The sequence below is a fragment of the Heterodontus francisci genome, chromosome 22 (genome assembly GCF_036365525.1).
Source record: "Heterodontus francisci isolate sHetFra1 chromosome 22, sHetFra1.hap1, whole genome shotgun sequence".
NCBI lineage: Eukaryota > Metazoa > Chordata > Chondrichthyes > Heterodontiformes > Heterodontidae > Heterodontus > Heterodontus francisci.
The window spans coordinates 74,960,513-74,983,499 of NC_090392.1; the positions used below are offsets into that span (position 1 = coordinate 74,960,513).

Genomic DNA, 22,987 nt, shown 5'->3' on the forward strand with positions numbered 1-22,987 from the left:
CTTGGAACATAAATATAAATACAGATCTCAGTTTGAATGGAATGGCTGCATAAATTTAAAAATCTCAATTTGTATAGCATCTCATCATGTTAAAGCACTTCACATGACAAAAGTGCAATTCCTGTTGCTATGTAGGCAAACACAGCAGCCATTTCTGCTCTAACAATGCCCTTCAAGCAACAATGAGTCAAATCTGTTTTGTTGGTGCTGTTGCTCTTCAAATAACAGCACAGGATCTTTTAAGCACTTGAGTAGCAGACAGGGCTCTCAGTCTAATGCCTTGTGAAAAAGACACCTTCTCCAGCAATGCAAAACCCCCTCCATAAAAAGAAAGACTTGCATTTCTACAGTGTCTTTCATGACCTCTGGCCACCAAACCACTTTACAACCAATGAAGTCGTTTTGTAGTGTACTCACTGTTGTAATGTAAGAAGTATGGCAGCTAATTGGTACACAGCAAGATTCCACAAAAAAAAATGGAATAATGGACAGATAGTCTGTTGTAATGATATTGGTTGAGGGATAATTATTGGCCAGGATACTGGAGAGAAGTCCCTGATTCTTCTTCGAAATAAGGCCATAGGATCTTTTTACATCCAGCTGAGAGGGCAGACAGAGGCTCGCTTTAACATCTAATCTGAAAGGTAGCACCTCTGATAGTGCAGCACTCCTTCGGTACCACACTGCAGAATCAGTCTAGATTTTGTGCTCAAGGCTCAGCAGTGGGACTATGAACCCACAACCTTCTTTGTTCTTTAGAAAATAGGCGACATGTTTAGATAGAGGATCTGGATCGGTGCAGGCTTGGAGGGCCGAAGGGCTTGTTCCTGTGCTGTAATTTTCTTTGTTCTGACTCATAGGTGAGAGTGCCACCATTGACCTATGGCTAACACTGTAACGATACTATATAGCACTGGCGTGTCAGTCTGGATTATGATGTCAAACCCGGATATCAGGCAGGGGTGACTTTGAACCCACAATCTGCTGATCCAGAGCAGACCCAAGTTGGCATGATGCGATTAAGCAAAGGCATCAATAAACTGAAAACTCTTCGATTTGAAAAGGTTACAAGACTAGAATTCTTATCACTCAGCTAAAACATTTCAGTGACAAGGACTGGGTGACAAATTGCATTTGAACATGGTCCTTTCAGCTGTAAGACTTTGTGGTTGCTGGGGGACCTGCCATTAAACCTGATGCATAAATCATCCTTTCCTTTGTGTTTTATGCCCTTCATGTTTGTGGCTGTTATTTGTACCAGATTTATGGAGAAGACAGTGGGAAAGCTGGTTTGCAGTTTACACACTAGGGGGTCGTTTTGACTTTCGTCAATAGTTTAAAATGGGCAATAGGAAATCAGCCATTCGTTAAACATCTCTCCCGATTCTCATTTTCATTGAAGTTACTGAGAGAGATGAGTGACAGGCGGCCGATCCAATATCACTTGTTGTAACTTATTGTCCAAGGTCCAGGGTTTTATGAGAGGTGGGTTTGGCCTGTCTTAAAAAGAAAGTGACTGTGAGTAACTTGAAATTATAGAGCCAATTCTACAATCCTGCATTCTTAGTACATAAGCCGCATTAGTCTAATTCATGCTTCCAGTGAGCATGGGTCTCTGTTGCCATCATGGGATCTTAGGATTTCCCAAAAATTCTGTGTTCCTATTGAGGCAAGATGCTGTTCCTATCACAGATTTCTTTCCTCCTATTCACAGCACATAAGAACATCAGAAATAGGAGCAGGAGTAGGCTATTCCGCCCCTCAAGCCTGCCCCGCCATTCAATAAGATCGTGGCTGATCTGTCCTAGGCCTCAACTCCTCTTTTGTGCCAGCTCCTAATAGCCCTCAACTCCCCAATATTTCAAAAATCTATCTACCTCCTCTTTAAATACTTTCAGTGATCTAGCCTCCACAACTCTCTGGGGTAGAGAATTCCAGACATTCACTACCCTCTGAGAGAAGTATTATTTGTAAATGTAACAATGCTACTTTATTCAATCTCTCGCTCCACATTAATGAACAAATCCCTGCAGATGTATAGTTGCTTTACCTTTGAGTCTTTGTGTTAGGATAGAGCGCTTGTGCGTAGGATCTGGAAGTAAGTTCATGCATTACCTCTCTTACCTGTTGTCATTTTGGCTTTGCTCCTCTCTGTCATGCTCTCTCTCCATTGCTCAGAGAAGCATTTGGGTGGGATTGCAGCAAGAGGGAACAGACAATTGGCTAAGGTCCAGCAGGAGGAGGCACCATTGGGAGTGAGGGGTGGAGTAGTGAGTTTGGGTGCAACAGAGGCTCTGAGTGGGGGGCTAGAAATGGCCAGGAAATGGTGGTGGTAGTTGGGTGGGTAAGGGGAGTTGAGCAGTCAAGCAAGGGAAAAATATATTTTAAATAATCCTCTTGTTAAAATTCAAAATGCCCAAAAATCGTTAAAAAAAACTGAACTGAAAGCTATGGTGACTTGAAGCTGAGCTATGCATCTACCTATCTAGGGCGGCACAGTGGCGCAGTGGTTAGCACCGCAGCCTCACAGCTCCAGGGACCCGGGTTCAATTCCGGGTACTGCCTGTGTGGAGTTTGCAAGTTCTCCCTGTGTCTGCGTGGGTTTTCTCCGGGTGCTCCGGTTTCCTCCCACAAGCCAAAAGACTTGCAGGTTGATAGGTAAATTGGCCATTATAAATTGTCACTAGTATAGGTAGGTGGTAGGGAAATATAGGGACAGGTGGGGATGTTTGGTAGGAATATGGGATTAGTGTAGGATTAGTATAAATGGGTGGTTGATGTTCGGCACAGACTCGGTGGGCCGAAGGGCCTGTTTCAGTGCTGTATCTCTAATCTAATCTAATCTAGACCAGTGTGCATGGTTCACAGAGGAAATGAAATCCAACAGAAGAACACAACAGAAAAGTGTGATGATGTAAGAGAACACCAGTGTGACTCTGACAGGAAGTCGATGTTACACAACAGGAAGTGTACGCAGAGGTAATTTTTTTATATTATAGCTGGTCTTCTGATTGGGGCATTACTGCATCCAATACCATAATAACGTTTCCCCTGGCGTCCTTCATTACCTGAGGATATACATCATCTGGCTCAGTGGATTTGTTAATCCTCAGTGTCCTCTCATTTTATCAGGTGCCTACTTCCTCCTCGTAGAATGCTCTGGTCTGGCAAGGCTCAATGGTAATGCTGTATGCCAAAATGGGAACTCCTCCAACAGCCAAAAATAGCATCCCTCTGTGCCATGAGCCCAAATTACACACCAACAAAATGTGAGATACAATAAAGTCAAATGCTGCCTCATGTGTAAACAGCAAATCATAATAATAGCACACATCTCACCTATTCACATGATTATATTGATATTGCACCATTTGTGAGAAGGCGAGAACACACATTTTAAATTACTTTCTGTTACCAACAAAAATTACCTTAGCCTCCAGTAAAATGTAGGCCATTCTCAGTACTTTGCAAAAATGAGTAAAATTGTGAGAATCATTTGATTCACCGCATTTAGGAAATGTAAAACCTGCTAGAAATGAAGCAATCTGTACAAATCTGAACTCGTTTCCAGTAGTATGGAGACGGTCTGTTCATGTCTTTGTGCTGTGTGGGTATGGGGAGGATTGTTCAAAAATATTGTCAAACAATATGAAAGCAAGCCACAAAGCACAAGAAAAGCTTTTCTTAAAGGCGTAGGATGTATCTTTGGAAACAGACACTGGGCTGGGAGGTAGCCTAGTAGTGTATTGCATTTCTGTACATGACAATTTCAAGATATTGGCCAAACTGCTGAGGGAGAGAAGAAGGGCCAAGCTTTTTCCTCAGAGAATCTGCTAGTGAGATACAAGAGAGAAAGACATTGAGTGGTTAAATGAGTAAAACACAATTCTTAAAGAGGTAGGAGAGGATAAAGAGAGTACTTTTTTTCAAAGCACTCCTCCATTTCTCAATGGAAAATAAATATATAATAAAGCCTGATTGGTTGGTATCGATTGATTTGGACCGATCTCAAGAAGATGACTAAATCTGATGGTGGCACTGAGAACAGACATTCCCGTCAAATTGGAATTTGGTCAGAAGATTGAAGTCCCACTCTAGAGACTTAGGCAAATAATCTTGACTGAGGAAGTGCTGCACTGTCAGAGGTGCTGTTTTTCAGATGAGACGTTAAACTGAGATCTCATCTGCCCTCCGAGGTAGAACAAAGAACAAAGAAAATTACAGCACAGGAACAGGCCCTTTGGCCCTCCAAGCCTGCGCCGATCCAGATCCTCTACCTAAACATGTCGCCTATTTTTGAAGGGTCTGTATCTCTTTGCTTCCTGCCCATTCATGTATCTGTCCAGATACATCTTAAAAGACGCTATCGTGTTCGCATCTACCACCTCCACTGGCAACGCGTTCCAGGCACCCACCACCCTCTGCGTAAAGAACTTTCCACGCATATCCCCCCGAAACTTTTCCCCTCTCACTTTGAACTCATGACCCCTAGTATTTGAATCCCCCACTCTGGGAAAAAGCTTCTTGCTATCCACCCTGTCTATACCTCTCATGATTTTGTACACCTCAATCAGGTCCCCCCTCAACCTCCGCCTTTCTATGAAAATAATCCTAATCTACTCAACCTCTCTTCATAGCTAGCACCCTCCATACCAGGCAACATCCTGGTGAACCTCCTCTGCACCCTCTCCAAAGCATCCACATCCTTTTGGTAATGTGGCGACCAGAACTGCACGCAGTATTCCAAATGTGGCCGAACCAAAGTCCTATACAACTGTAACATGACCTGCCAACTCTTGTACTCAATACCCCGTCCGATGAAGGGAAGCATGCCGTATGCCTTCTTGACCACTCTATTTACCTGCGTTGCCACCTTCAGGGAACAATGGACCTGAACACCCAAATCTCTCAGTACATCAATTTTCCCCAGGACTTTTCCATTTACTGTATTGGTAGATGTAAAAGATCCCATAGTTTCAAAGAAGAGCAGAGAAGTTTACCTTAGTGTCCTGGACAATAATTATCTCTCAACCAACATCACTAAAACAGATTATCTGATCATATATTTCATTGCTGTTCGCTGGAGCTTGTAGTTCATAAATTGGCTGCTGTGTTTCCTACATTACAACAGTGACTACACTTTAAAGTATCTCACTGGCTGCAAATTGCTTTGCGACATCCTGAAATAATGAAAGATGCAAGTTCTTATCTTTTTAAATTCCAGGCCTACCTTGAATGTAATTTTCAACACTGTTTCCATGGCTTTTATTTGAAAGCAATCGTTCTTTGTATAACCAGTTTGAGTCGTGCATGGGGAGAAGTTAAACCATTGATTGATAAATAGCTGTCGTACTGCCAGTACATCATACTAAAATACCTTTAGACAAAGATCTTCTGCATTTCAAGGAAGATGTGCTAAATGAATGTTAAAAGTTATTATTAAAATAGTTCCTTGAAGTTCAATTCAAATTTAACAGTGGTGCTTGCTCCCAACCCTGCTCAGCTCTTCAGGGCACCCATGAGCAATGCTGGAAAACATTCTTTAGACATTTGAAAACAAAAAATAAATTATTCTTCCTTTTTCACAGCACAAACAGATTAATATAATGATGCAAGCTTAAACTTAAATGGATCTTTACATCTGCCTGATACTATAAGTGATTCATTGGATATAGAAATATCTGGTCGAAAACACCTGCCACACTTGAAAGTGTTGCTTATGCAAAGTGTGTATCACACTTTCATCTGAGTGAGGCAAATATATTCATAAAACAGCATTAGATAGGGAAGGGAACAATTCACAAAGTGAAGGGACTGCTCAGAAAAAAACTAATGGTCCTGAACTGTCATGCTAGGCTAACATTTATTACCCATCCCTAACTGCCCTTGAGAATTTTGTGGTGAGCCACCTTCTTGAATCGTTGCAGTCTTCATGGTGAAGGTACTCCCACAGTGCTATTAGGGAGCTCCACAACTTGGCGATGAAGGAACAACAATAAATTTCCAAGTCAGGAATGTTTGATGTGGAGGGGAACTTGGGGGTGGTTGTGTTCTCCTTCCCTAAGGGGAGAAGCCAGCGATTTACAAGAAACTGCTAAATTACAGTGGAATTTCCTGCTGGCACAGCAATTAGGCTCCAGTTGATCTTGGATCTATACCCTATTTATAGCAATCGGCCATAATGAAACAGGCCAACTTATCTGAAAAATAACACATTGGTCTAATCCCCTATCTATATGAACAGCATGTCATCTGACCTAGTGTAAGCAACATCATGGAAGAACTAGCTAGTTGATGTAAGAAATAAGTGTTGATATTTTTTTCGAATGTTTTAAAAAAAAGTTTTCAAAGTGCTCTGACTGAAACTTGCTAAGCCAGATCATTAACCGTCAGGTAGGATGTTAAAATGACATTCTACCCAGTCTGTTCAGTTAGGTAATTGGCTGGGAATTTCCCCCGTGTTTTGACCAACATTCCTCCTTCAATCGAAATCACCAATGGCCAATTGCAACTTTGCTGTTTGAGCTGTTATAGGCTTAGAATGGCTGTGTTGGCTTGCATAAAAGGTTAATGGATTCCAGAAATAGTTTGCTGTCTGATGTGCTTTGAGGTGTTTCAGTGATACAATAAGGTGCTATATAAATGCAAATATTCCTTTCTTTCTTATTTTTCATATTGCCACCTCAGTGACATCAATAGCAAGGAGGCATCACAGAGTGGCAAATGAGACTGCAACTTTGGACTGGCTTCAGAGCTGATACAGAAACACTGAAGCTCGGGAGTACATTCTAACAACTGGATGTCTCCCCAATATTAACATCACAGATTGAGAAGAAATGACAAGAAAACACATATCAATTATATGAGTAATTTTCTTTCAATAGGCATTGAAGACATGCTTTGAACAACTAAAAAACCCTTCTTCCTCACCCTTTATTGAACTTTGCAATCTTAATTTGCTATAATTCAGGATGATCAAATTTCACTTGCTTTCAAAGATAATGTTCCTTACTTCTGTAACGATTATGTGCGAAGCTAAAGGTAAATACTGGTTTGGGAAAAGTGGTTATGCATGAGAGGTTCTCAGTGAGTGTTTTGATATGGGTTGGATTATCTGACATCAAATTAGCTGAATTTAAATTAACAATTTTCACAGCGTTTTGTTGGATTGGGTAGAGAAAGAGTGACTTGTGGTGCCTGATTGAAGTTGTTTTTGTATGGCAGGCAGGCTGAAAGAACAAAATTAATTCTCTCTGATTGGAACATTTCTACTGAATATATTACAAAATCTTCAGGTCTTGATAGATCCCTTATACAGATGGGCGGCACAGTGGTGCAGTGGTTAGCACCGCAGCCTCACAGCTCCAGCGACCCGGGTTCAATTCTGGGTACTGCCTGCGCGGAGTTTGCAAGTTCTCCCTATGACCGTGTGGGTTTTCACCGGGTGCTCTGATTTCCTCCCACAGCCAAAAACTTGCAGGTTGGTAGGTAAATTGGCCATTATAAATTCCCCCTGTAATAGGTAGGTGGTAGGGGAATACAGGGACAGGTGGGGATGTGGTAGAAATGTAGGATTAGTATAAATGGGTGGTTGATGGTTGGTACAGACTCTAAGGGCCTGTTTCAGTGCTGTATCTCTAAATAAATAAATAAATGGCACTGTGTGTTTGCTGTGCAATTTTATGGCCCCTTTTAAATTGCAGAACTACCTCTCCAGGAATTAGTTCTGCAATATGCTGGTACTCTTGGCACTGTGAAATTCATTGCACTTACATGGTGACAATTGAGAAATGCACATTCTAGCACAGGCACTTTATTAAGAGTTACACCTTCCTTTTAAGAATTGTGTCATGGACCTGCCCTCGCACCCCTCCTCCAACTATCCCAATGTCAGAGGGAAGATGTGCACAAGCCAGAAATGTTAAAATTGAATCTCAAGCCTGTGTGAGCAGTTGAAATATTGCAAAGAAAAACAAATTAACAATCCCATCATCAACTCTGGCAACTAGAGCATGGAAGAGATACAGAAAGGTAGTTTTAAATGGGTTATCACATCGCCGGCATTGCTGTAGTGTTCCCTCCTAGTAGTTAACAATTCAGTAAATTGTCTTGGAGACAACCTACCAGAGGGCATTGCTTCTTTAAGAGAGCTATTTACCAGATTGAGAAGCTTCTTATCATCTATCGTCGTATCATCGTATCATCTTCCAGGTACTCCCTGTGACCACGTGGGTTTCCGCTGGGTGCTCTGGTTTCCTCCCACAGCCAAAGACTTGCAGGTTGATAGGTAAATTGGCCATTGTAAATTGCCCCTAGTATAGGTAGGTGGTAGGAGAATTGAGGGAAGGTGGGGATGTGGTAGAGAATATGGGATTAATGTAGGATTAGTATAAATGGGTGGTTGATGGTCGGCACAGACTCGGTGGGCCGAAGGGCCTGTTTCAGTGCTGTATCTCTCTATGACTCTATATATAATGACTTTCTTATTCTCAATACACTTCACTGAACATACTGCAAAGAACAGGAGTAAGCCATTCAGCCCCTTGAGCCTGCTCTGCCATTTAATAAGATCATGGGTGATCGGATTGTGGCCTTAACTCCACTTTCCTGCCTAACCCACTTAACCCTTAAGTCCCTTGTAGATCAAAAATCTGCCGAACTCAGCCTTGAATATATTCAATTTCCCAGACTCCACTGCTCTCTGGGGAAAAGAATTCCAAAGAATAACGACCCTCTGAGAGAAGAAATTTCTCCTCAACTTCGTCTTAAGAGGGTGACCCCTTATTTTGAAACTGTGCCCCCTAGTTCTAGATTCTGCCATGGGGGGGAACATCTTCTTAGCATGAACCTTGTCAAGACCCCTCAGAATCTTATCTGTTTCATAGAGTCTTAGAGAGATACAGCACTAAAACAGGCCCTTCGGCCCACTGAGTCTATGCTGACCATCAACCACCCATTTATACCAATCCTACATTAATCCCATATTCCCAACCACATCCCCACAATTCTCCTACCACCTACCTATACTAGGGGCAATTTACAATGGCCAATTTACCTATCAGCCTGCAAGTCTTTGGCTGTGGGAGGAAACCAGAGCACCTGGTGGAAACCCGCACGGTCACAGGGAGAACTTGCAAACTCCGCACAGGCAGTACCCAGAACCGAACCCGGGTCGCTGGAGCTGTGAGGCTGCAGTGCTAGCCATTGCGCCACTGTGCCACCCAATTAGTTCGCCTCTCATTCTTCAAATCGCCAATGAATATAGGCCCAATCAGCTCAACCTTTCCTTATAAGACAACTCCTTCATCCCAGGAATCAGCCTAATGCTCCTTCCCTGAACTGCTTCAAATGCAAGTATATCCCTCTTTAAGTAAGGAGACCAAACTGTATGCAGTACTCTAGGTGCGGTCTCAGCAATGCCCTGTACAGTTCTTTCAAGACTTCCTTGCTTTTATACTCCATGAGGATGAAGCTGAGAAGGCAATCAGCATTTCCAATCTGCAAAGCTCAACGTTTGAAGAACAAATGAATCCTTTGAATCTTGTACCAGATTCTGATTTTGCCTTCTGATACCATTCTGTGTTGAGTTGTTGTTACAAATTGCGACTGACCCTGTCTAACTAACTAATCTGAGTGCTTGGTCTGCATCACAACACGCCTTCTGCAATTAGTGACTCTCTGTGACAGGAGCTTCAGGCTTCTGAGCATTTGGGGCTGCAACTCTGGACTTTAATTACAGTGTGCCATTTTCCATAAGGCTTCACTGTAATATGGATTTATCAAGAGAGACGGTGAGGGAGGGAAGACCAGAGGTGAACTTAGCATGTACAGAATGTCTGTCCTTGAGCTACGAAAAGTCAAAATAAAAAGTAAAGGAATCTTTGACCTAGTAGAAGACGTTTGCGTTTTAACTCTTTGGGGTAATTCCCTGAGTGCCTCATGTGCTAGCTGGATACATTATTATTTCCTGATGTGCACATATAATGTCACAGAATGACATAGCATTTACAATGCAGAAGCAGGTCATTCAGCTCAACAGGTCTTTGTTGGTGTTTATGCTCCACACGAATCTCCTCTCACTGTACTTCATCTCATCTATTCAGCATATCCTTTGATTCCTTTCTCCCTCATGTGTTTATCATCTTCCCCTTAAATACATCTATACTATTCACCTCAACTACTCCTTATAGTAGCGAGTTCCACATTCTAACCACTTCTCTAACCAAGTTTCTCCTGAATTCATTAATGGATTTATTAGTGGCTATCTTATATTTATAGTCCCCTAGTTTTGGACTCCCCACACAAATTGAAACATCTTTTCTATATCTACCCTATTGAATCTTTTTATAATTTAAAAAAAAACCTCTTTCAGGTACCCCTAAGCCTCCTATTCTCGAAAGAAAAGAGCCTCATTCTGTTCAATCCTTTCTGAAAGGTATCATAATAGTTCTGGTATCATCTTGTAATTTTGTTTTGCACCTTCAGTGCCTCAGTATCCTTTGTGTAATATGGAGACCAGAACTGTGCACAGTACTTTGAGTCTGCTCTAACCAATGTTGTATAAAATTTAACATAACTTCTCTGTTTTTCAATTCTATTTCTGGATAACCTTCCCTGTCGGTATTGCAACCTCCCTAAATAATAACAACAACTTGTATTTAAATACTATCTTTAACATAAATCATTCCAAAGCACTTTTTGGGAGCATTATAAAGCAAAATTTGACACCAAGCCATATAAGGAGACATTAGGACAGATGGCCATGAGCTTGGTGAAAGAGGTAGCTTTTAAGGAGCATGTTAAAGGAGGAAAGTGAGGTGGAAAGATTTAGCGAGGGAATTTCAGAGTTTAGGGTCTTGGCAGCTGAAGGCACAGCCACCATTGGTGGAGCGATTTAAAATTGGGGATGCTCAGAATTATGCCCAGAATTGGAGGAGCGCAAATATACCGCAGGATTGAGGCTGGAGGAGATTACAGAGATAGGGAGGGATGAGGCCACAGAAGGATTTAAAAACAAGGATGAAAACTTAAAAATCAAGGGATTGCTTAACTGGGAGCCAGTGAAGGTTAGTCAGCACAGAGTTGACGAGCGAATGGGACTTGATAAGAGTTAGGACACAGTATCAGAGTTTTGGATGACCTCAGGTTTATGGAGGGTAGGATACGGGAGGCTCAATAACATAGTGTAACCCTTACCCCATTCAGTACCCTTGCTTATATATTCTTGCTTGAACCTTTTAGTCCTGCTTTAGACTTTGACTGTTGTGTACCAAGATGGACAGAAGCATTTCACATGATGTGTGTAAGAGCCATTTTACCTCTCTTTAAGCATCTATGCTGCCATTTTGTTAAGGGCACAATCACATCCAAAACCTACTGGTGCTGAATTGGGCCAAACTTGTGTTCTTCCCTTCCAATTTAGACAGCTTCAAATTTGTTTTCCATCGACACTTTGATTGTCTTTAGAAATGTACACGAGAAGGAACTATTTTGTCAGCTGCCAGTTTTTCAGTACCCATAGGGTTAATGCTTACACTGAGGCACCATCTGGATCATACTGTTCCTGTGCCTTATGATAGGAAATAACTGAACAGACAGGATTATAAACAAATGTTGGAGCGAAAGGGAGAGAGAAAATCTATCTGTGAAGTCAATAATTGACTAATTTTATACACAATCTCTGCACCTATTAATTGGGATATGCATTTTATGACAGGAAGTATTCAAGCAGTAAGATGGAACACAATTTGTTAAAACCAAGGTAACCTTGTCTGAAACTCTTGTTTTTTGAAACACAGTTGAATCCATTTGTAGTTGATGAAGCTGTCAGATGTAAATCTGCTCATTTTTCCCAGTGAGAATGCAGAAAGATCAAAGATCCATCACTCAGAAAACAGCAAGCTTCCTACCCACGTCCCGCTGTGAGAAACGTGATTCAAGTGTAGATTTGAGCCTTTTTCTTTTGTCAAATGTTCTCTGCACGACTAGTGCTGTACAATTTGTGTAATAATTCAGAGCCCTGATAAGTGATTACTGTAACAGACTATCTTTTTCTCGCACCTTCTATTCGCCCGTTTTATCAATTCAGAAGCAACAGGTTTGGTTATTTTAAAGATTTCAACTCCCCCTCAGAAGCAACTAAATAGATTACAGAAATTAAAGTGAACAATGCAAAAGATAAATTGCCTGGTTGAAGTCATTTGGAATGGGAAAAATGCCACTTTCACAATTTATTGTTGGGTTTAATCTTAGCCTATTCATCCAGCCTTCTGCTCTGAGTGTTGAATGAATGGGTAATAACAAGTATTAGTACTTTGAATGTAACAATGCCCTTCACTTTAAAGGGGCACTGCCTTTACATGATGCCAGTCCATGTGGAAAGGTGGGGTAAGTTGGAGAACCTTCCTGTTCGTTTGTTCCAAGGCATGGCCAAGATGACGATTCACAGATCCAGGATGAGCAGAGCCTACAAAGAAAATCACTCTGGCTGCCTATCTCTCGTCCGCAACCTATCTGTGCCCCATGTGACCCTGGAGAGGCCTATTGTGACCCGTGTGGAATAGAGTGTTTGACAGACACACAAGATAACATTATACTTTAACTTTATAAATTTCCTTTTTGGTTTCCATTTGAATTCCTATATTTGTTGCACCTCTTTGAAACAAAGATGCATGCACTGTACAAATGCAAGTTATTGTTATAATAGATACCCCTTAATTCTCATCCCATTATGGGATGAAAATCCTGCGAGTTCTACAATGAGTAGAAGTACTTCCAATGTTTAACGTGAGCACATTTATATCCTCCACCTCTTCTGTTCAGAGACTAGGTGGCCTTTGCTGAATTATTGGTAAACTCACTTGTGAGGCCACATAGGTACCCAGGACAAGCTCCCCCAACATCAGCCTAGAACTCATCCAGCAAATTACCCTTAACACCCAGAAAACGAGCTTACTCATTCAGCTCTGCTCCTCTCTCTGGGTGATGTGTTTGCTGGGCGGCTGGAACCTATTTGACATTGAAAAATGGCATCAAAGTGCGTGAGCTGAAGGTTTATGAACCTGCTTAACCCAAAGAGCAGGACTTTTCCTGAAGCTGCCAACAGTCTAAGCCTTATGCTCGATAAATTAGATTTAGTGACATAAAATGGTTGTTTGCATTTAAGAGGCGACAGTAAATCATGGAAACTAGCCATTAAACTAATGGGCGGATGTGGTCCATGGCAGACCTTAGTAGTTTTATTTTCCTAGTTTCTTGTAACCAGGAGGTGCATCAGAACAAAACCACTTCTCTTGGTACAATATGGTGGTGTAGTGATTATGTTACTGGACTAGTAATCCATAGGTCATGACTAATCTTCCAGAGACATAAATTGAAATCCTATCACGAGAAATTGAATAAAAAAAGAAAATTAGCAGAGTGTGACCAGACTGTCAATGCATTCTCGCCCATTTTACGCTGCCACTCAAGGTGAATTTTTATCGCCCTCAGACTCACTATTCCCTCTTAATTCCTTATTGTTTTCTTTTATTAGACCTTTTAATTAGATTTTAAAATTTGCATCCTTATTTCCAAATCCATGGCCTCACATCTCCCCATCTCTGTAAACTCCTCTAGCCCTAAAACCCGCCAGGATCTCAGGACTCCTCCAATTCTGGCCACTTGCACATCCCCGATTTCCATTACCTCACCATTGGTCGCTGTGCCTTCAGTTGATGAGGCCTTAAATTCTGTAATTCCCTCCCTAAACCTCCCAACCCCTCTACCTCTCTCTCCTCTTTTAAGATGCTCCTTAAATCTACCTCCTCTGTCTGAATATCACATGTGGCTTGGTGTGAAATTTTCTTTGATAAATGCTCCCATGAAGTGCAGTAGGATGTTTCAGTATATTAAGGGTGCTATATAAATGCAAGTTGTTGTAGTTATTAGTGCATTTGTTAAGATCTTTGAGCCTTTTGCAAAGGGAATCGTTCCAATTTGGATATACCTGGAATGGACACCAGTAAAGCATGGATACTAATTACTACATCAACATTGATGACTTCCAAATAGTTCTCAACACAACCATTGGTCACTCTTTGTGCTATGAGAGAAGTGAAGTAATAACAAGGAGTGCAGATTAGTATGCCAGGAGCAGCACCAGGCACACCTAAAAATGAGGTGCTGAGCTGGTGAAGCTACAACATAGGACTAGCATTCTATATAGTGAAAGCAGCATGCGATAGACAGAGATAAGCAATCCCACAACCAACGGACCAGATCAAAGTCCTGTCACATCCAGTCGTGAATGGTGGTGGACAATTAAACAACTAACCAGAGGAGGAGACTCCACAAACATCCCCATCCTCAATGATGGGGGAGCCCAGCACGTCAGTGCAAAAGACGAGCATTTGCAACCATCTTCGGCCAGAAGTCCTAAGTGGATGATCCATCTCGGCCTCCTCCTGAGGTCTCCACCATCACAGATGCCAGACTTTAGCCAATTCGATTTACTTCACGTGATATCAAGAAATTGCTGAAGGCATTGGATACAGAAAAGGCTATAGGTCCTGACAACATCCCAGCTATAATACTGAAAACTTGTGTTACAGAACTAGCTGCGCCCCTGGTCAAGTTCTTCCAGTACAACTACAACACTGGCATCTACCCGACAATGTGGAAAATTACCCGGGTATGTCCTGTCCACAAAATGCAGGACAAATCCAATCCAGCCAATTACTGCCCCATCAGTCTACTCTCATCAGCAAATGATGGGAGGTATCATCGACAGTGCTATCAAAAATGGCACTTACACAGCAATAACCTGCTCACCGATGCCCAATTTGGGTTCCGCCAGGGCCACTTGGTTCCAGACCTCATGCCAGCCTTAGTCCAAACATGGACGAAAGAGCTGAATTCCGGAAGTGAGGTGGGAGTGACTGCCCTTGACATCAAGGCAGCATTTGACCATGTGTGGCATCAAGGAGCCCTAGCAAAATTGAAGTCAATGGGAATCGGGGAAAATTCTCCACTGGTTGGAGTCATACCTAGCACAAAGGAAAATGGTTGTAGTTGTCGGAGGTGAAACAGCTAAGCCGCAGGACATTGCTGCAGGAGTTCCTCGGGTAAAGTGTCCTATTTTACAAGATTGCCAGTCAGATCCTACTCAATGTTTTTAAACTGTAAAAAAAAAATTGCATTCTGCCTGTTTGAGATATAGACATAGCTACCATGAGTCAGTGAGACTTTGAGCTTCCTAATTTTTCAATAAACTTACCTCAGATGCTGTTCATAACAGTTTCCTGCATTACAACAGTGACAACATCTCAAAAGTACTTACAAGAAATGCTGGAACCACTCAGCAGGTCTGGCAGCATCTGTGAAAAGAGAAGCAGAGTTAACGTTTCGGGTCAGTGACCCTTCTTCAGAACTGACAAATATTAGAAAAGTCACAGGTTTAGTTTAGTTTAGAGATACAGCACTGAAACAGGCCCTTCGGCCCACTGAGTCTGTGCCGACCATCAACCACCCATTTATAACTAATCCTACACTAATCCCATATTCCTACCACATCCCCACCTGTCCTTATATTTCCCTACCACCTACCTATGCTAGGGGCAATTTATAATGGCCAATTAACCTATCAACCTGCAAGTCTTTTGGCATGTGGGAGGAAACCGGAGCACCCGGAGGAAACCCATGCAGACACAGGGAGAACTTGCAAACTCCACACAGGCAGTACCCAGAATTGAACCCGGGTCGCTGGAGCTGTGAGGCTGCGGTGCTAACCACTGCGCCACTGTGCCGCCCAAAAGGTCATGGAGCAACGGTCAGCTATGTGGCCTTGTTCAATCTACACCTTCTCCTTTGTTATCTCTTGCCCCACCCCCACCTCACTTGCTTATAACCTGTGACTTTTCTAATATTTGTCAGTTCCGAAGAAGGGTCACTGACCCAAAACGTTAACTCTGCTTCTGTTTCCACAGATGCTGCCAGACCTGCTGAGTGGTTCCAGCATTTCTTGTTTTTATTTCAGATTTCCAGCATCCGCAGTATTTTGCTTTTATCTCAAAAGTACTTAACTGGCAGTTAAGCAATTTGGAACGTCCTGAGGTCACGAAGAGCGCTATATAAATGCAAGTCTTTCTTTCTTTCCAGCTGTCAGCTGTCCATATCAATTTAAGTGCAAATACCTGAGGAATCAAAGACCTCTTTCCAGCTCTTTTATTTGACTGGTGTACCCTTAAATGGCCAGAATCAGTTGTACCTAAAAATGTGTTACCATCAGAATACGTAGCACAAAAAGAGGCCATTTGGCCCAACTGCTCCGTGCTGGTGTTTGCTCAACACGAGCCTCCTTCCACCCCTCTTCATCCCACTCTATCATCATATCCTTCTAAGGTTGCTTATTCACGTTTGAAAAGGTTTTTATAAACTTATTATTCAAACATGACGCCGGGAATTTATATGGGAGGGGACGGAAAATGGTTTTCATAAAGCTGGCACAGATTTAAGATAATTGGCAAAAACTGCCAGGTGGCAGATGAGAATTTCTTTTACGCATTGAGTTGTGATCTGCAGTGCACTGCCTGAAAGATTCGGGGAAGGTAAATTCAGAAGTAACTTTCAAAAGGGAATTGGCTCTATACTTCAAAAGGAAACGTTTACAGGGCTATGGGGAAAGAACAGGGGAGTGGAATTAATTATATAGTTCTTTCAAAAGAGCTAGAACAGGCACCATGGGCCGAATGGCAGCCTCCTTCTGAGCTGTAAGCTTCTATAAACGGGAATCCTATGGCGTTTGGAGAATTGAAAAATCTATTGCAGTCTCAAGAAGCCAAGGAGAGTTTTATTTGGCTGAAAGGCACCTTTTCTGGTACTTTCAAACTGGGTGTTTTCTGTTGTTGACCCCATGAAATGCATGCACAACCCTATCCCTTTGGAAGCTTTTATTTATTGGCAATCGGCTCCTACAAATGCTTTTGTGTCCAAAATGCATAAAGTGAGCATACATCAACTAGCACTATTTAATGTAAGGAATACAGGCATAAGTCTCATAGCAACATCCCTTAGATAAGTGGCCAGTATTGCAGATTTTGCTTCAGGTATTTTGAAATACAGAAAAAGAAACTCAAATCAGGTTAATATATCGAAAGTGCGACACACTTGGCAGGCTTCAAGCAAAGGATGCAGATACTATAGAATTGCAATATGGATTCTGGTGGTTAATTTAGAGACTGTAGGAGTTCTAGTGATCAGGGATGCATGAGGACTGACTAGTGTCAATAAAGGTTCTGAAAGAAAGCTTACTACAATATGGTAGACATCCCTGATAACACCACTAAGTAAAAAGATTTAAATGGAAAATATCTCAATGGAGAAATAATTTGTTTCTCAGCATTATTCTGACTTTTCTCCACTTAACTTCTAAGAATGTTTCTCAACTCTTTCTTGTCCTCTAGTAAGTGTGCTCTGTGCTCATGGCCTGATTTTCCATGGCTTCTTCTGGATCTATGGGAAAAATGGTGAACCTGACTCATAAGAGTAAATTCAGTGATGCAGTACTGTCAATGTAGAACCTCTCTAGACAGGAATACATAGGCCCCTTAACATTTCGTGAAGCAAGACTCCAGGTCAGGATCATACCGTCGCTGAATTTATTGTGTAGTTCTACAGCAAAGCCTACCCAGTGTCTTAGTTTTTAATCACTTGAACACTGGAAATCCAAAACATTAGGGCTGATCTCCTCAGCTTGTGAAGAATCTTACCCATTGACAAATAGGGAATTTGTGAAACAGTGCCCGCAGTCATGATTTCCCATCCATTAATGATGAATGGAAAATCATGGGTCGCAGACCTGAGGTTTGCTGATAGGCTTTGCTGGTGGACATTTCTGCCCACTGGCATCACGACTTAAGAGATCTGCCAACTTGGTGGGACTTCACTGAAAGATCTTACATTCTACTTTCACACCTCTATATAAAAAAAACCTTACCTCCACATAAACAACCCATGGCATTACCAAGGTGGCCACAAGAAGGTCTGCCACTGCTAAGCTGACAATAAGATAGTTGGTGGTGGTCTGTAGGGCCTTTTCTCTGGATACAGCTATGCAAACCAGCACATTTCCAAACACAACCACAAAGATGAGAAGAGTCAGGAGCATGGCATAATAGTTGTAATGGTACTTCTGCTCTGCCTCTGTGCCATTGATCGATCCAGTCCAGTTTCCTTCATAGGTCTCATTGAACACAATCATGCTAAAAGGATCCATGGATGATGAGTAGATCCACCCTGTGGCCTGGAATGCAAATGTGAGAGTCAATTTAGTGCAATGCGGACCAGGAATGCAATGTTATCAACTGAAGGTGAAGCAAAGTCAGAAACATAAAACTCCAGTATTGTGATTTTACTTTTAGAGAAGAATTGGTGCATTTTCAAAATGTGATGTAATTATGTTTAATCACACCAGCTGAAAAATGACCCATTCTCTTAAGAAGACAATTGATTTTTTTCTCTCTCTCTCTTTTCCAACAATGCTATTGTAATGATCAAACTACAAAGGAGCTGTTGTTGGCATCTGTGGTGAATAACAATTTGTGTATTTATGTGCAGTGGGTACAGATTTCTCTCTCACATCATTGTGTCTATACAGTTGAGAGACATTTTTATTGACCAGTCCTATAGTCTCTTTTAATGACACTAGCACATTGCTAAATTCTTTCTTTTTCTTTTGGGCCTCCTTATCTCGAGAGACAATGGATACGCGCCTGGAGGTGGTCAGTGGTTTGTGAAGCAGCGCCTGGAGTGGCTATAAAGGCCAATTCTGGAGTGACAGGCTCTTCCACATTGCTAAATATAGTCACAATAATGAGAAGAGTAGTCTCATGACATATTAGTTCATTAACAAGGTCTTCATTAGAAACAAATCTTCATTAGAAACAAACCAATTAATCAATCTTCCTCAGAGAGGCCACACATGTCACACAGGTGTAGTAGGAAGTGCTTGGTTGAAGTTAAGAATTAAAGGACACTGGTGGATCAGGATAAAAAAAGCTTTTATTCTGGCTCAGGTCTTTGCTGAATTTGACCTGAGAACAATGTGTAAAGACGCTGGCAATTGAAAATGGAGACTGTTTCCATTTGCTAGCACTGGCATGTTTCACCTTTATGGGTACATGGTTCACAAATGAAATAAAGATAAGAAAAACTTGCATTTATATAGTGCCTTTTGCGACCACAGGATGTCCCAAAGCACTTCACAGCCAACAAAGTACTCTTGAAGTGTAGTTACTGATGTAGTTAGGAAATGCGGCGGCCAATTTGCATGCAACAAGCTCCCACAAACCAACAACACGATGATGACCAGATAATCTGTTTTTGTGATGTTGGTTGCGGGATAAATGTTCCTCTTCCAAATAACGCCATGGAATCTTTTATATCCACCTGAGAGTACATGCAGGGCCTCAGTTTAATATCTCACCTGAAAGATGGCACCTCTGATAGTGCTGCACTCTCAGTGCTGCAGTTGTGTTTCAGCTTTGATTTTTGTGTTCAAGTCTCTGGCATGAGACTTGAACCCACAATCTTCTGCCTCAGAGGTGAGAGTGCTGCTGGCAGGGTCTCGTCTTTCTTTCTTTTGGGCCTCCTTATCTCGAGAGACAATGGATACGCGCCTGGAGGTGGTCAGTGGTTTGTGAAGCAGCGCCTGGAGTGGCTATAAAGGCCAATTCTGGAGTGACAGGCTCTTCCACAGGTGCTGCAGAGAAATTTGTTTGTTGGGGCTGTTGCACAGTTGGCTCTCCCCTTGCGCCTCTGTCTTTTTTCCTGCCAACTACTAAGTCTCTTCGACTCGCCACATTTAGCCCTGTCTTTATGGCTGCCCGCCAGCTCTGGCGAATGCTGGCAACTGACTCCCACGACTTGTGATCAATGTCACACGATTTCATGTCGCGTTTGCAGACGTCTTTATAACGGAGACATGGACGGCCGGTGGGTCTGATACCAGTGGCGAGCTCGCTGTACAATGTGTCTTTGGGGATCCTGCCATCTTCCATGCGGCTCACATGGCCAAGCCATCTCAAGCGCCGCTGACTCAGTAGTGTGTATAAGCTGGGGGTGTTGGCCGCTTCAAGGACTTCTGTGTTGGAGATATAGTCCTGCCACCTGATGCCAAGTATTCTCCGAAGGCAGCGAAGATGGAATGAATTGAGACGTCGCTCTTGGCTGGCATACGTTGTCCAGGCCTCGCTGCCGTAGAGCAAGGTACTGAGGACACAGGCCTGATACACTCGGACTTTTGTGTTCCGTGTCAGTGCGCCATTTTCCCACACTCTCTTGGCCAGTCTGGACATAGCAGTGGAAGCCTTACCCATGCGCTTGTTGATTTCTGCATCTAGAGACAGGTTACTGGTGATAGTTGAGCCTAGGTAGGTGAACTCTTGAACCACTTCCAGAGCGTGGTCGCCAATATTGATGGATGGAGCATTTCTGACATCCTGCCCCATGATGTTCGTTTTCTTGAGGCTGATGGTTAGGCCAAATTCATTGCAGGCAGACGCAAACCTGTCGATGAGACTCTGCAGGCATTCTTCAGTGTGAGATGTTAAAGCAGCATCGTCAGCAAAGAGGAGTTCTCTGATGAGGACTTTCCGTACTTTGGACTTCGCTCTTAGACGGGCAAGGTTGAACAACCTGCCCCCTGATCTTGTGTGGAGGAAAATTCCTTCTTCAGAGGATTTGAACGCATGTGAAAGCAGCAGGGAGAAGAAAATCCCAAAAAGTGTGGGTGCGAGAACACAGCCCTGTTTCACACCACTCAGGATAGGAAAGGGCTCTGATGAGGAGCCACCATGTTGAATTGTGCCTTTCATATTGTCATGGAATGAGGTGATGATACTTAGTAGCTTTGGTGGACATCCGATCTTTTCTAGTAGTCTGAAGAGACCACGTCTGCTGACGAGGTCAAAGGCTTTGGTGAGATCAATGAAAGCAATGTCGAGGGGCATCTGTTGTTCACGGCATTTCTCCTGTATCTGACGAAGGGAGAACAGCATGTCAATAGTCGATCTCTCTGCACGAAAGCCACACTGTGCCTCAGGGTAGACGCGCTCGGCCAGCTTCTGGAGCCTGTTCAGAGCGACTCGAGCAAAGACTTTCCCCACTATGCTGAGCAGGGAGATTCCACGGTAGTTGTTGCAGTCACCGCGGTCACCTTTGTTTTTATAGAGGGTGATGATGTTGGCATCGCGCATGTCCTGGGGTACTGCTCCCTCGTCCCAGCACAGGCATAGTCACAACTGACAATAACAGTCACATACACATTAAATTGAAGTGTAAACCAAATGGCCCAACCAATCACTGAATGCAAGAGTATAAGTACAGAATGCAACGAGGACAATGTTGACAGTTAACTGCTTGTTACTACTTTGTAGCATGTGTTTGACTCCTGTATGCAAAAATGGGTATATTGTTTATGAAACTCTTATTTGAGAGGAAGAAATATTGGTGAAAGAGGAGCTGATATTGATTATAAATGGTGTACATTTCCTACACAATTATGAACTTCTCTAGTACAAAAAGAAAAAAAACTTCAGTTTATATAGTGCCTTTCACAATTACGACATCCCAAAGCACTCTACGTTCAATGAAGTACAGTCAGTGTTGTAATGTAGGAAATGCAACAGCTGTGCAAGCTCCCATTTACAGCAATGTGATAATGACCAGGTTTTTTTTTTGTGATGTTGGTTGAGGGATAGATATTGGCCAGAATACCAGGGATAACTCCACTGGTCTTCTTCAAAACAGTGCCATGGGATCTCTTGCATTCATCTGAGGGGGCAGGCAGGATCTCCTTTGAGAGACAACACCTCTGGCAGTGTAGCATTCCCTCAGTACTTGACTGGAGTGCCAGTCTAGATTTTTGGGCTCAAGTCCTGTAGTGGACTTCCTGACTCAGTGGCAAGAGTACAACCAACTGAGCCACAGCTGACACACAAAGATACGGAGGTTTCATATGTTGCACGTATCATGCAAATTCTAAGTTCAGCTTTGTGTGCACTGTACAGTATTGCCTGTTGGTTATTTTTCCAATGCTTTCTTTGGATAAATCACTGCAGTAGGTGATCCAACTGTGGGAAGAGGGTGATACCCTGAGAGTGTGTGCAGGAGGATATTCAGGGCCATATATAGATATGTAAATATACATAGTATTTTTCCTTCACTCTTCTCTTCCTATGAAACCTATAAATTTGTAATAAGACATTAATCCAATCTTATCCAAACCTCAGGATCAAAGTCACATCCACAGAGGTTTCAGGGGTACAGTAACATAGTGGTCATATTACTGGACCAGTAATTCAGAGACCAGTAATCCCAGACGAATGATCTGGAGACATGAGTTCAAATACCAATATGAGAGATGGGGAATTTAAATTTAATTAATTAAATAAATCTGGAATAAATCATTCACAGTGACCATGAAACTACCGGATTATCATACAAATCCATCTGGTCATTAACGTCCTTTAGGGAAAGAAATCTGTTGTCCTTGCCTATTTGAGCTTGAGCTGGAGGCCGAACTACAGACATTGTGATACATCAGGGAGGGGGGAAAGTTACCTGGACATTTGTTCCAAAAGGCAGTCACATCCCATAGGATAGGGTCCTCTGATTTGGTCAGTGGTCAGGGACAGCGGGATGTGACAGTAAGGCAGGTAAGGGGATATCGAGAGGCAGAAGTGGAGGAGCTTCAGCCCTCCCAATTGTCTAACAGGTTTGAGGTGCTGCCTCACCCCTTTATTTCACTGCCCCGCCATGGATTCAGCTGCTGTCATTGGCAAGGCAGTGGTAGGTTCCATCATGGGTGCTGCCTGCTTTTGCCACTCGAGCTTCCACCTCCTGCAGATGCTCGGCGCCACTATTTGGGCAGGAGGTGAGCTCAGCACCCAGTTAGGGCATTACCATTTGCAGATCGCACTATCTACGATGCTTGGGCACGTTGTCAGGA

The 22,987-nt window shown here is 42.6% G+C and overlaps 1 protein-coding gene across 2 annotated transcripts in view; it reads right to left on the reverse strand.

Moving 5' to 3' along the window:
- Positions 1–22,987, reverse strand: part of LOC137381450 (D(2) dopamine receptor B-like) — a 73,303-nt gene that overhangs the window by 18,760 nt on the left and 31,556 nt on the right. For both annotated transcript variants that reach the window (XM_068054060.1, XM_068054061.1), the window contains exon 2: positions 17,975–18,280. In XM_068054060.1, the coding sequence (XP_067910161.1) occupies positions 17,975–18,280 (306 nt within the window). The remainder of the gene's footprint in view (positions 1–17,974; positions 18,281–22,987) is intronic.